The sequence below is a fragment of the Alexandromys fortis genome, unplaced genomic scaffold, assembly GCF_014885135.2.
Source record: "Alexandromys fortis isolate MF-2015 unplaced genomic scaffold, M_Fortis_MF-2015_v1.1 scaffold_175, whole genome shotgun sequence".
Lineage (NCBI taxonomy): Eukaryota > Metazoa > Chordata > Mammalia > Rodentia > Cricetidae > Alexandromys > Alexandromys fortis.
This window is the reverse complement of record NW_026068065.1, coordinates 1895826-1909851: the sequence shown is the minus strand read 5'-3', so window position 1 is coordinate 1909851 and position 14026 is coordinate 1895826. Positions and strand designations below refer to the sequence as shown.

The 14026-nt window shown below is 51.7% G+C and overlaps 1 protein-coding gene across 2 annotated transcripts in view; it reads right to left on the bottom strand.

Annotated features, from left to right (window-relative positions):
* Nucleotides 1-7711, bottom strand: part of Foxo3 (forkhead box O3) — a 92457-nt gene extending 84746 nt beyond the window's left edge. The window contains exons 1-2 of one of the 2 annotated variants that reach the window (XM_050120493.1): nucleotides 7656-7711; nucleotides 4365-5094 (exon numbers count right to left, since the gene is read on the bottom strand). In XM_050120493.1, the coding sequence (XP_049976450.1) occupies nucleotides 4365-4982 (618 nt within the window). In that variant the 5' untranslated portion in view covers nucleotides 4983-5094; nucleotides 7656-7711. Of the gene's footprint in view, nucleotides 1-4364; nucleotides 5095-6117; nucleotides 6287-7655 lie in introns of those variants that run through there. The other variant, XM_050120492.1, reaches the window with a different exon arrangement.
* Nucleotides 7712-14026: the final 6315 nt, after the last annotated feature.

Sequence of the window (14026 nt, the reverse complement as noted above, 5' to 3'; positions counted from 1 at the left end):
CCCCAGTCCAAGTAAATGATTTTCTTAGTAGACAAAAACCTTTTCGTTATCTTCCAGATAAAACTATCTGGTGTGTTTAAATACAAATCAGAAGCAGAGCACTAAAGTTTATCTTCAACATGTTCTATGGTATCATTTCCCTAAAATAGAACCCTCCTAAAGTCTCCTAAAAATAAGCCTGCTATAGTTTCATTTTCTGAGGAGATAAACACACGAAAACACACACTTGGCTTCCTTCTGAAGTGTCTTTTCTGTTACATGAGGTTCAAAGATCAAAGTCTGGAAGGTCCAGTTTCTTCACCCACAGGTCAGTGACGCAGCTTTGTAAAAGAGGAAAACAGTGCCCCGTGCAGGGCCGCTGAAGAAAGAGGAAGCAGCTATCGAGAATCACTGACAAGAGCACTGCCAGGGGAAATTACAAAACAGCCAGGGCCAAGCAGAAGACAGCTTCTTCACACACAGCTGGCCCTGTGGCATCCAAAAGGGACAACTATCAAAATCATAAACCAACATGGAATTCTGGCTACGGCAGTCTGAAATCTAAAACTAAATTTTAAAACAAGTTGCAATTAAAATAACTTTTTTTTTTTAAAATATACAGTATGTTGAAGTCTCCCCAGGTCTGGGGTTCCTCCCTGGAGACATTCTGGGCAGGTCAACCCTCATCTTTTTCTCTTTTTTTAACCTTGGCAGCACTTTCCCATGAGAGGCTCAGACTGTGAAGACTCGCCCTCTGCATGAAAGCAAAGTCCTCACACAGTAGGTAGCCACAGAAACCCAGGGCTGTTCAGTGGGGTCCTGCGCTAACCCTAAGAAATGAAAGTGTGTGGAGATCTGGGAAAGGGAGTACAGGATGAACAGGGGTTCCTGGTGAATCCTTGGGCCTCCCACGTCAAGGGGAACTGAGGAAACTCGCTACAGTGCCCTGGAGGTAAACCTAATCTGACAGAGGAACGGTAACCTCTTCCCAGTTACCACTCTGGTTGTTCACTACTGTCCCCGCTGATAGCCATCACCCTCCCAGGCACAGCCTGCATTGGGCAAGGGCTTCCTCTTTTGTTAAAATGCTTTCTTGACATTAGTGCTACTTCAGGCTTCCTAAGCAACCACATCGACAGACGACAGATCACGCAGCTACCCCAACATGACACCCTTGTTGGCCTGCGTCCTTCTGATGCTGAAGTAACCACCAGTGTCTGTACAAGTGTCTGGGGGAAGCGGACAATTGAGCTTCTCGGGAAAGCAAATTTTTAAAAGACCAATTTAAAGAAAACAGTGTGATAAAGCCCAACGACCAAGACCTCTAGACCTGTAGAGCCACTAATTAGCCGTGTACTCCTTGTGATCTGAGAACAGTTTTCAATCTCTTGAAATACCAGGTTCTTCTCCAATGAAAGGATCGAACTAACATCAGCAACTTCATCCTGGCCATACATTAGGATCACCCAGGAACCCAGGCAAGAGTGCTGATGCTGCCACACAGGAGCCAAATCCCATCAAATTCTCGGAGTGCTAGTAGTTTTCAATTGTTCCCAGTGATTCTAAAAAGCCAGCCAGTGCTGGAAACGACTGGTCTGAATTCCAACTTTCAAGGCCTCTTTCTAATTCTCTAATTCTGTCAGTAATTTCTGTAATTTTCATTTTTTCTGGTCTTTCTTTCTTAGGAATTGGGAGAAGTCTTCCTCTTGGAACTTGCCATGTAGACCAGGCTGGTCTCAAACTCATAGAGACTGCCTGCCTCTGCCTCCTGAGTGCTGTGATTAAAGGTGAGCACCCTTATGCCCCAGCTTTATTCTGTAATTTTCAAATGATAATTCTGGTTTCAGAGTTACATGATGTTCAGCCCCAAAAGCCACAAGGGAAGTAAGTTTAAAACCCTGTATACCTTCCCTGTATGCAAATGTTTGCAAGTTAACCTGAATACTAGACATTTTTAGGAGTTAAGCATTCTAAAGAATAACTCCCAAGGAAAGTAGTGCGCTTGAAGTGCAGGTTTCCAAAGTGACTATTCATGACAGGAGGCAGTCCCTAAACTCAAATGTGTGGAACCGGTCACAGTTAGCTGCTGCCCTCTCTCTTTCACTCTTCTTCCAGCCCCACTAAACCAGAAACAAAAAAAGCTGGCTGGCTGTCACAGCCAGTTCATAAAGCCTGCCTTGCATTAAGGGTCTTCTGTCTCCGTCATTAAAGATATGGACAATCCTATGGCTGCTTCTTTTGATGAAGGTCAACTTGCAAAAACTTCCTAAATTAAATTCCTTCAAGTCTTGAAGGATTACTTAATACATATTAGGATTAAAGTAAAAATAATTATAAAGCATATGCCCTAAAGTACATAATAAGTTTTGAAATATTCTATCTGCAGTATTTTATACAGCTTTAGTCAGAGATGGCAGTGAAAAGAAGATTTTGAAACAAATAAACAGCTATAAAACCACAAATGACTATGTTCCCCTTGGCTCTACTGAAATCCTCAAATCTTTATAAAAATATAGCTACTTTTGGTAATCACTTTCTGAAATAAATCTTAGAAAAATCAAAAATTCAAACATACAAAACTGGTATTTTTATAAACACAATAGCAAGAAACACTACTTATGGAATTAAACTGCTTTTGTAATCCTAAAAATCAGAGGAAAGGGGCTGTAAGATGGCTCAGCAGGTGCAGGCTCTTGCCACCAAGTCTAATGACCTGAACTCAACTCCCAGGATACACAAGGTCAGAAAACTGCTCCCAAGAGTTGTCCTCTAGAGGACTTAGACACACACACACTCATCAGAAAAGGTTAAAAACCCTTTCCTATGTTAATTTTTACGGTTAAGTAACCTTCACCTAAAAGATTCTCTATAGCTAATTCAAATACTTAGGATTTAATTTCAAGTATGAATTTTCTGAGAAATATTCTAAACTCCCAAGTGCATTTTGCTCAGTTCCACACACACCTTCCAGTGTACAGGGAAGCAAACCCTTGCCCTCCACTTCAAAGCAGCATTCAGAGCTATCACACCAGCAAGACTCTATCAGAAGCCCATCCCTTCTGGGAACAACGCCCACCTCACACTCCTGTCTTTCCTTTGGAAAACAATAGAATCCAATCAAACGTAAGCCCTGTCCCATCACCATCTGAATCACCTGGAATCAGACAGATCTGCAGAACATTTTGCTTTTAAGCCGTCTAAGCAAGGCCTCTCTTCAGGACCGTGCACGTCTTAGAAGACCTTCATCTGCCAGGCTTTTACAGCTCTACTTCAGCTCTCCACAGAGAGGAACTGTTCTTACTTTATACACCTCAAAACCTAGACCCAGAAGTCAGGGATCCACAAGGGAGCCAAGTAAGGAAAAAAGAAAACTGTAAGCAAAAGCAAGGGGTATGTGACAACTCCAGTAACGTGGGGACTCTGCTGCCGCTTTCAGGGGAAGGGTGCCAGAAGAGCAGGGCAGCCCAGCAGGGCACAGGATTGGATGCCCAAGTGCAGGAAGTCATTACAGCATCGCCTTTCCTCACCTCTCCCTACCACGTGTGGGTGCCCCCAGAGGCTAAAAAGGAACAGAAGTCTCTCTCTGGCTCATTTATAAGTAGAAGCCATTATGGCCCAACCCAGCTATCAACCCCCCTCCCTCCCACATAGGTAAAGCTCAGCCCCGAGTCCCCAACACGTGACACCAGCCTCAAATACTGCCTGCAGCAGCATAGGCCTCCGCTGGGGCAGCAAGTGTAGCCAGTACGCTTTGGGGTGACAAACCCAGTCTGTTCCAAGCCCCGGAGCATTCTTCAGAGTCTGCCTGCTGGCAGGGTTGCAGGAGTGACAGCTCTAAAGAATACAGGTGGGAGCAGGAAAGGCGAGTGAGCCGGCCAGGACGGTCAGCCATCATTGCCTTCTTAATGGGATCGATTTGCCTGTCGGTGTCAACACCCACAAGCACAAGTTGGACCCAAGGATCCACATTCAGTTTGCTAGTATCAGGCTCCTGCCACTGACTTGAACGCAGTCCCAAACACTCCCCCACACACGCCCCTTCCCTCCACCCACTGTCCTCGCTACAGCCCACTTAAATTCCCTCCATTCCAAAGTTGGCCGCCGACCTACCTCCTCCCCGCAGTAGGGGTAATCCAGCAAATACAAATGTCCCCGTTCTTCCTTCGTTAGTGTGTGCCCCTTGCCCACAGCCTCCTCACCTAGGCATGCCCAAGGCTTGTTCGGAACCCTCCTTTCCCTCTCTGAGGCCACCCCCAGGCTTTCCTCCTCCAGGGGCGAAAAGAACCCCCCTCCGTCAAAAGCCTCAACAGAGGCTTCCCTGCCAACCCTCTCCGCTTCAATAAGCGCCTGGCAGGTCCGGCCGCCAGCCCCTGGTAGGTACGCACCTTCCAGCCCGCCGAGCTGTTGCTGTCGCCCTTATCCTTGAAGTAGGGCACACAGCGCACCATCCACTCGTAGATCTGGGACAAAGTGAGCCGTTTGTCCGGGGAGCTCTCGATGGCGCGGGTGATCAGGTCGGCGTAGGACAGGTTCCCCCACGCATTCCGCCGAGAAGAGCATTTTCTTGGCTGCCCGGAGCCCCCAGCCGCCCCCGGCTGCGGCGGTGGCAGTGGCTGCTGGGTCTGCAGTGGCGTTTGCGTGCCCCCGCTTAGGGCGCCTGCCGCGGACGCAGGCCCGGACCCGAGGTCCTGCCCTCCGGGAGCCAGCAGCCTGGTCGAGTCCTCGAGGAGCAACCCTGAGCCCAGCGTGCTACTCAGGCCGCCACCGATCACCATGGCCGAGCTGGCTCGGCCGCCACTGTCCTCGTCGTCTTCATCGTCGTCCTCCTCGGGGATCATGGAGTCTGCGGCCGTCTCCCCCGAGGGCTTGGCCGGGCTCGCCTGCAGCTCTGGCCTCTGCAGGGGCCACGTACAGGAGCGCGGCCGACTCTGGGGCTCGAACTCTGGGTCCAGCTCCACTTCCAGCGGAGAGAGCGGGACCTGGGAGGCTGATGCCTCTGCCATCTTCGCCGCCTGCCCGCCGCCCGCGGCTCGGGCTCTCGCGCTGTCCTCTCGCGCCCAGGCTGGGCGCGGCGGGAGAAGACCAGGGCGCCGCGAAGGCTCGGGCTCCGGCTGCCTAGGGAAGCGCCAAGAGAGAGTTGGTTATCCCGTGCGGGACCCTAGTCCTCCGAGACTCTTGGCCCGCCACCACCGCCTCCTCCTCCTAGAACGGGCGGACCTGGGGACGTGCGTCCCGCGAACCTGGCGCAGCAGACGCCGCCCCCTGGCCAGGCCGCCCGGGAGACGCGAGCGAATCGACGGCCGCGCACCGGGCAGCCCCCTCCCCCGCGGCCGTCGCCAGATCTGCAGGTCTCGGCCGGGCTAGGTGGCGGGGGGTGGGGGTAGTGGGGGGGGAAAGGGAAGGAACAGAGGGGGCGGGGGGAGGGGCGCCCGCGCCTGTAAGTGGGCAACCTCCAGACCCCAGCAACACAGCAGCGATCGGAGGGCGGGCGAGCGTGCGTGCGTTTGTTTATGTTTCGCACCGACCCGCTCAAGTGCCTCCCGCGGAGGCGCAGCCCAAGTCACAGGAGTCCTGAGCTCTTCTCCCCCGCCTCCAGGGCCCTGGACTGCCCCCCCCCGCACACCCCTCCCAGACGAGTGGCCCGAGACTAAGGCTGGCGCAGGCAACTCCCGTCTCTTCCTCTCGACCCGAGGACCAGCAGGGCAAGCGTGGGGGGTCTGGGCGCCAACTGGCCAGGGTCACTTCCAACAAGAGAGAGAGAGGGCCGACCCCGCAGGAGCGACCATCAAAAGGATCTGAGGTGTCTTTTCTTGGGGACGTGGGGCCCTCCGCCCCCTTCCCGGTCAGAAACGGAGGGAGGAAGCAAGTGGGAACATAAATCTTCCAACAGGTCGGGAAGCGCCAAATCTCCCGGGCTGCCAGAAAACCCGGACCAGCACGTTCATCACCTCCTTGCTCCCGCTGCTGCCATCTTGACAGTTCCCCCCTTCCCTCAAGTCCTTTAAAGACACTAGCGGGAGGGAATGGGGGGAATACACCGAGTCACGGGGAAGGAAAGGGAAGCGCCTGGCCCAGCTCGGAAACAGATCCGGAGTCACTGGGAACGCGGCTGCCCCACTGCACAGCTCCAGCGCCTACCTCGGCTCCTTCCCTTCAGGGACGAGGCGGGAGGACGCACGATTCCGAGCGAGCCCAGGGCACGGCGACGAGGGGGCGCTTGGGCCGCCGCAGCAGCCCGCCGGAGGAACCTCCTGTCAGCCTGCGCGCCGCCGCCTTCCACATTCCTCCTCCTCCCTTCCCCGAGCAGGGCGGCCGCGGCAGCAGCACAAAGTTATAGACACACGCAGGGAGCCTCAACCTAGGCTGACGGCGGGGCGGGTCCCCGCCCAGGGGGAGGGCTGGGGCGGGGGCCGGGAGTGCTGCGGTGCGTGCGTGGGGGAGTGCGCGTGTGTGCTCAGTCGCGCCTGCGCGGGGCTGCGGGAGTGGGGGGCGGGCGCGCGTCGCGAACTGGGGTTCGGCCGACTCTCGCCGCCTTCCTCGCTCCCGGGAACTTCAGCGACAGCACGGCACCACGCCGGCCCGGGACGGACGGGCAAGTTAGAGCGCACCGAGGTGCGCAGTCGCGTGCTTTTCCGCTCCAGGGACAGCATCTGACTCGCGGGTCCCTGGCCTGCGCGTCGGACACCGGGTTAGGAGCCCGCCCTGATATCGGGTTCCTCCTTAGAACCTGACACCCGGTAACACCCGAGATAAGACTCTAACCGTAGATGACAAGGGTTACCTTGGCGTGGAAACACTGGCTAGCGAGGCCAGCGGCGCCTGGCAATAGGCACCGAAAGGTGTGTGCTGGACTCTCACCTGGGACGTTCAACCACCGTCGCGCTTCGCTTCTCACGGATATCAAGGCAAACCGGGCAAAGTGCTACTCAGGAAGACAAGTGCAGTGCGCCCCAGTCCTGAAAGCGGGAGCAGATACCGAACTGGAAGCGGGCTACGGTGTTATTATGGTAAAGCAGCTGACTACGGGCTTGACTTTTTAAGTCTTTAGGCTTCAACTAGCACTTTTGCAAGCCCGTGCCTCTAGACCGTTCGCGTGTGCTTTCCCGCACCACATGCGACATGCATACCAAAAAGTCTACCCATTCTGATACATGTGCACTTTCAAAACAAAATCCTCTCAAGTCACTGCAGATAAAAGTCGGGGCTCCGTAACAACCCAGTCCACGGGGGGAGGGGGGGGGGAACCAGCGGAGAAGCGCCTGCAAAGGCCGCCTACCCTGGAACTCCGGCCTCCAGGTTTTGCGCGCGACCCGTCACTCAGTGACGTGCGGCCCCGCCCCTGCACCAAGCTAGTTCGACGCGTACAAACAGATGATGTCATTGTCTCTACACGCGCGTGACCCCGGAGCCCCTGCGCCGCGTCGCCATTCGCTGCGCCTCTTCCTCGTCAAGCCACGCCGCGCGCTGACTGGCCGCCGCAAGTCTCCGGGCCCCAAACGCCCCTCTCTACCCCTCGCCCCCGCCCCCAGCAAATAATAAACAATCGAGTAAAATTGGAAGAACGGGGGGGGGGGGACGAAGACGCTCCAGGAGACAGCTTTCGGCGCGCGCAGACGGCGGGAGGACTAGAGAGGGTGGATCGTGCGGGGAGAAGGGAAAGGAGGAAGAGAGCGGACCTGGGCGGCTCGCTCCGGCAGGGCAAGAAACTTGCGGGACCTCGGCGGAGAAGCGCCTGCCGGTGCGGCGGGCGCTAGGGCCTCAGGTCGGGGGGGGGGGGGGGGGGGGCGGACTGGGCGGGGCCCGGAGGGCGGGGGCGGGGCCTAGCTGCGCAGAAGCCCGCAGGCGGAGCCGGGCGACACGTGCGGGAGGAGGGGGCGCGCTGCATGGGCTGGTCCGGGACGCGCGGCCCCGGCGACTCGCGCGCTTGTTTACCAGCACACGTGTGTATTATTTTTGAGATGGAATGTGGGACTGGCGGCGCGGCTGGCGCGCGTGGGGCCGCCCGCGTCGGCGGAGGGACGCGGTGAGGTGAGGCCCGCTCGCCGCGGCCTCCCCGAGCGCAGCTTGGCGAAGCAGGCCCGGCTGGCCGGGTCTGCTCTTCCCGCATAGCCGGAGGCTCGGGCCGCGCGTCGCGACTACGAGGTTCCCGCGCTACCCCGGCAGCTGCGGAGACGACAGGCAGCAGCCGGGAAACGCTGCCGCCCTCGCGTGTGCTCTTCGGGCGGGCCCCTGCTTTCACGAGAACAAAGCCACAGCCTTAGGGACGCGCTGCTGCACACTCCTGGACCACGAGGTGGACCCTGCGTGGTCTGTGCCCTTGCTCCGAAAATCCCCAGTCCTTAAGTACAGGTTTTCGGGTGCGTGACTCGGCCCACGTACAAATAAATGCATTTCCATCACCTCGGCTGGGGAAGGGAAGGTGAAGAAAGGGATTCTGCCTTCTAGGGTTGCTAGCTACCTTAGGATCCTCTCCTGGCCTTTCCGGTCTCTCCACCGAGAAGCCCCAAGCTTGATTTTAATTTTCAGCCTGGCAATGTAGATGATGACGTGGTATCCCAGATTCAGCTTCTATTGCCTGTGCTGCAAATAGGGGTGGGGATTCGTGGAGAGGTTAGGGGTTATTATCCAGAGTCCGGTGTTAGGCTCTGTGCCCAGGTCAAACTCCAAAGATCTCACTGTTTAAAAAAAAAAAAAAATCCTATGAAATAAATCCTTCTGTAAATCTAAGCAGTCTGTCCCACTAGAGTGCACACCTGCAAAAGTAGAAAGAATGTGTTGACACTGGCTGGGCTCTTGAGCCCTTAGATTTTCACCATGAACATGAGTGTCCATTTACAGAGTGCACAACCAAGGGCATCCAAATATTTGGGACGCTGTAAGAGTCTGGACTCACTGAGAGCATTTTGACCTGAAGAGTAGGGAATGGGGACCAGGCATACGATGCAATGTATCTCAAAAACTTGCGGTCTTAACTGGTGCCATAATCAGTTAAATATGTCAAAGAGTTTGAAATCAATGCAAGACAAATCAAGGACCTGTATGTAGTGTTGGGTGTCTGTGTGTGCTTCATTCAGAGAGTTTATTCCTATGGGAAAACTTTGACGACACACCCTGAACCTTCCCTTGTATTGCCTTTCTGTAGTTGGAATTTTCTTTTGGCCATCAACCAGCTCCCAAATAAAGATCCAAAGACTTATTATTAATTATGAAAGCTCGGCCTTAGCTTAGGCTTGTTCCATTAGGTCTTTTAACTTAATTTAACCTGTTTCCATTCCTCTATGTTTTGCCTCACTTTTTTTTTTAAACCTTTTTTTCATTCTGTATGCCCTGCTTTCCTGCTTCCTCCATGTCTGCTTAGGCCCTGGCATCTCTTTTTCTTCTCAAAGCCTTAATTCCTCTTCCTACTAATTCTTCCTGCCCAGAAGTTGCACCTTTACCTCCTTCCTCGCTATTGGCCATTCAGTTTATTAGAACAACCAGGTGCCTTAGGCAGGCACAGCAACCAGCAACATATCTTTACATAACTAAACAAGTGCAAAGCATCTTTACATAGTTATACATGTATATCTTTGCATAGTTATACATGTATATCTTTACATAACTCAGTTATACATGAATGTCTTTGCATAGTTACACATGTATGTCTTTACATAGTTATACATGTATATCTTTACATAGTTATACATATATCTTTACATAGTTATACATGCATGTCTTTGCATAGTTGTACATGTATATCTTTACATAGTTACACATGTATATCTTCACATAGTTATGGATGTATGTCTTTGCATAGTTAAATATTCTGTTTCACCTGACCTTGTAGACCTTCCTACCCCAAACCTAACCCTATCGCTATTTCCTCCTACAACCCTTGTTTCCGTCTAAACTTTATTATAGGAAAGCTGAGGAAGTATGGTGGGTATTGACCCAGTTGGGTGCCGGCATTATCTTTAAGGTAGATATCTTCCGGTTTTGCTTTTAAGACAGGGTCCCTTGTCCAGACTGGTCTTGAACTTGAGTGGCAATTACAGATAAGTGCCACCATACTCAGCTAAGGTTAAAAAAAAAATCAAAACTTTCCCCACCTCGTATTTCCATTTAAGGTGGTGATTATCCTTTGCCCTGGAAACTCGACTACTAGAAGAACAATATTTTAAATTTAACCTGAGTAAGGTGAATAAAAGCCTTTGGTCACCTCTCTGAGGGGCCTGGGAAGAGGTACAGGCTCAGCTTCCTCGGGGACCACTGTTGTATGCTTAGCAGAGTCCTCCCGAAAGGCAGGCTGTGGTGCTCCTCTAACCCCAAGCTCAAATCCATAGTGCTAAGCATGCTGCACCCCAGAAAGTGCTCACTTTTCTTCTGCGCTTCTGCTATCTCAACAAATATGTGACCCAGCTAAAAAGGAGCGAGTCCCCAACATTCGGGTGTATGGCTGCTCCCTAGTCCTGTCTCTTCCTGTATTCTCTCAACAAATCCGTCAGAGTCAAATGCCTTAGTTGAACATCATGGACCAAAGCACACAGTGGTTGTGCCGTGGGGTCATTCCAGGCAGTCTTTGTCATCACTTGCTCTCCAAGAGCACCTGCGTCTCCTACCTTCTCGCTTCCCATTTGCTGCCACAGGTTGACCTGATGACAAAAGCCTCCCTGCTTGTGACAGTGACTGCCTATAGTTCATTTGGAGGGCAAATGTGGCCGAAGAGGGTAGGGAGCCCAGGCACCATCAACAAGTGTCCACCTCAGATAAAACTGGGAGGATGGTAAGTTGAGCTGTGTTCTGCTTTGGGATTAGGATGTGACAGCAGCTGACCTCCTTTTGTCACTGAATGGGCTCTGGCCCCTGAGCCGGGCACTCCCTTTGCAAGTTAAGCCTCACAGAGTTGGTCTGAGATTGGTTCAATAGTGCTAAATGATGAGAAGATTGAGAGCCCGAGCTCTTGAGTTTAGTCTGGCTCCTTTGTTTACCACCTGTTTACTTTGGGGACGTTTTTCATCCGTAAAGTCCCAGTTCAAGATTGAGCTAAGTGACACTGTAGCAGAAGCATTTGGGTTCGATTGGTACCATACTCAATGTGTTTCAGCATGAAGATGGGGCAACAGATGGCTCAGCCTAGAGAGGCACTTTCTGCCAAGTCTGATGGCCTGTGGTCCCTTAGACTCGTGATGAAAGGAGAAAACTGGCTTCTGCGCCTTGTCCGACCTCTGACCTCCACATGCCCACCATGAAAGGCGTGTGCCCCCACATAGATGTATATACACACTAAATAAATACATGTTTAAAAGTTATTTTTGAAACTTATAAGATAGCCAGGCTCCATTTTTGAACCAACTACATTTATGTTCTGAGAGCAGAGTCTGGCTTTTAAGTTTTTCAACATTTGCTAGGCAGATCAAAGGCATGCTGGAAACCCCTGACGCAGGAGCCACTCGCTCCGTCTCATGTGCACTCACAGTAGTGACTGGTTCCTACCAAACATGACTATTATCTGATTCCACTCAAGGCGGCAGGCCCATGCCCAAACCACCTCCGTTTGTCTCCAGAACAACCTGCCAGGGCAGAGACCATCCCTGTCATATAGAAATTTACCTCAGGTCACAGAGTGAGTGGCCACCTCAGAATCTTGTTCAGGGTCTGTCAGAACCCATGGCAGGTCCGTCTCTCTCAGCCTTGCTTTGTTTCCCCAGTCACAGGCCCAGAGAAAAGGAGCTGCAGCCTGACCAGCCACTTGGCCTTGACCAAGTGAGCTGAAGCCAAAGGAATCATAGGACACTTCACACACACACACACACACACACACACACACACACACACACATAGCATTTCCAGAGCTGTGGGTTATCTGGCCAAATCTGCCCCCATGTGGCTGTTTGGTGCCCTCTCCTGGGTGTTTTCTAATGTTGCTGCCAGTATTTTAAAGAAGAGAGATTTTACTTGAAAGCCAGCTTTACAACTCTTGAGTTATTAGAAAATCTAGTAACAGTAGCATCCCACACTCCCCACCATGGCTGCCTCTGCTTCCTAGCTCACTCTGTCAGGCCCTTTCCTCTCGTTTGTACATCCTCCCTGGTCACCGAGCATTAACTTATCTGCGCCCCATCTTGTGCCTGACATTCTGCTATGGGTGGACCTGGCACATTGCAGTTCATGCAGACAGTTGTGCTGTAGTTTGGAATGGACACTGGGCTGTTTACACCCCAACATGCAGCAAATCCAGCCTGCCTGCCTCCTTCCCATCCTCCTTCCTTTTCTGTTAGGTCCTTAGCTGATGCACTGACACCCAGGATGTCTTTGGCCGCTGTCTCGCATTCTGAACTGGAAATTTGTTCTCAATAGACAGGACAGGATAAGAGCTGGCTGTAGTGACACATGCCTGTAATCACAACATGGGGTGGGCCAGAAGGATCAATAGTTGGAGGCCATGCTGGACCCTTGGGTGGGTAGGTGGGGGCGGCAAGACTGAAGGACACAAGCACACTTTGAGAACCACACATTGGGGCTGGAGAGATGGCTCAGCAGTTAAGAGGACCCAAGTTCAGTTCCCAGCACCCACATCAGGCTATTCATAACAGCAACCCAGCTCCAGGGATCTGAAACCCTGGACATCCAAAGGCATCTGCAGTAATGCGCAGACTCATATGCCTACATGGAATTTTAAAAACAATCATATTTTTAATCTTAAAAAAACCTGTGTGGTAGTGGCACATGCCTTTAATCCCACTACTTGGGAAGCAGAGGCAGGTGGATCTCTGTGAGTTTGAGGCCAGCCTGATCTACAAAAATGAGTTCCAGGACAGCTAGAGCTGTTACACAGAGAAACCCTATCTCAAAAAACCAACCTCCCCCGCACCTCCCCCCCAAAAAAAAAACTCTGCTTAGCAACTGACTGCATTATCTAGCCTTGTGTTTAAAGTACTTCTGTAGGGTGGAGTAAGGAGGAGGAGGAGGAGGAAGAGGAAGGAGAGGAATGAGAAGAAGGACAGGGAGAGGGAGAAACAAAAGAAGTAAGGAAACTTAGCTCTGTGTAAGAGCTGGCAGACACAAAAGCCATGTCAACAAGCCAAGTGGGTATGGGAATGGAGAGACAGCAAGTGTACTTCTCTTTTTAAAGGGGGTGGGGAGGCCTGGTGGTGGTTGTGCTTGCCTTCAATTCCAGCACTTGGGGGGCAGAAGCAGGTGGATCTCTAAGCCTGGTCTACAGAGTGAATTCTAGGAAAGCCAGGGTTACATAGAAACCCTGTCTGGAAAAACCAAAACCTAAAATAAAAGAGAAGCTTGAAAGTCCAAGAAAGGAGCAAGTTTCTTTTAAAAACTGAATTGTCCTGTTTTGTGACAGGGTCTAGCTATGTGGCCCAGGCTGGCCTCAGACTTGCCATTCTCCTCACTTAACCTCCTAGTGCTGGAATGAAAGCTTGGGCCACCCCACTCCGCTCTGGCTTTCCTTGTCATTGCCCAGCTAGGGTCTAGATCCTTGAAGACAGAGCCAGGATCCACACGTTTTGTAACCGTTTGAGTAAAGAAAGGAAGTGTTCAAGTTTCCTTCTGAAATCCAGAGTCTGTAAGCACATCTTAGAAATAAAAATGTCAAAAACTTTGTGTAAGACAGGAGCTGAGATGTGAGGCCAACGATAACGTGATGTTTCGGGAGCCGACCAGCAGGCAGTGGGCTTTGTAAGTAAGTGGTCCATTTCTGTTCCATTTCTCATCTTAAGAAAATGTGAGAAACGAGCATGTGTTCCTGTCCACTTGTTAGATCTATTTAAATGCCCGGCTGTTGTAACCTTAAATACAAATTACTTTATGTGCTCCTTATGTCAAGACCATTGCTCTTAGGATAAGTTGTGTCTCTTCAGTGCAATTTGGTGTGTATACTAATACCAAGTTTTCTGGAATTGTCTGATACTAAAGCTCCCATGGGGTGTGATTTGGGGTTCGCCTGTAACCCACACCTTGAGATGGAATAAGCCTGTAAACAGGAAGGTGATGGAGGAAAAATGAAGTTTGGCCAAGTCTGTGTGTACGATGTTAACTTCAGTTTAAATTGTTA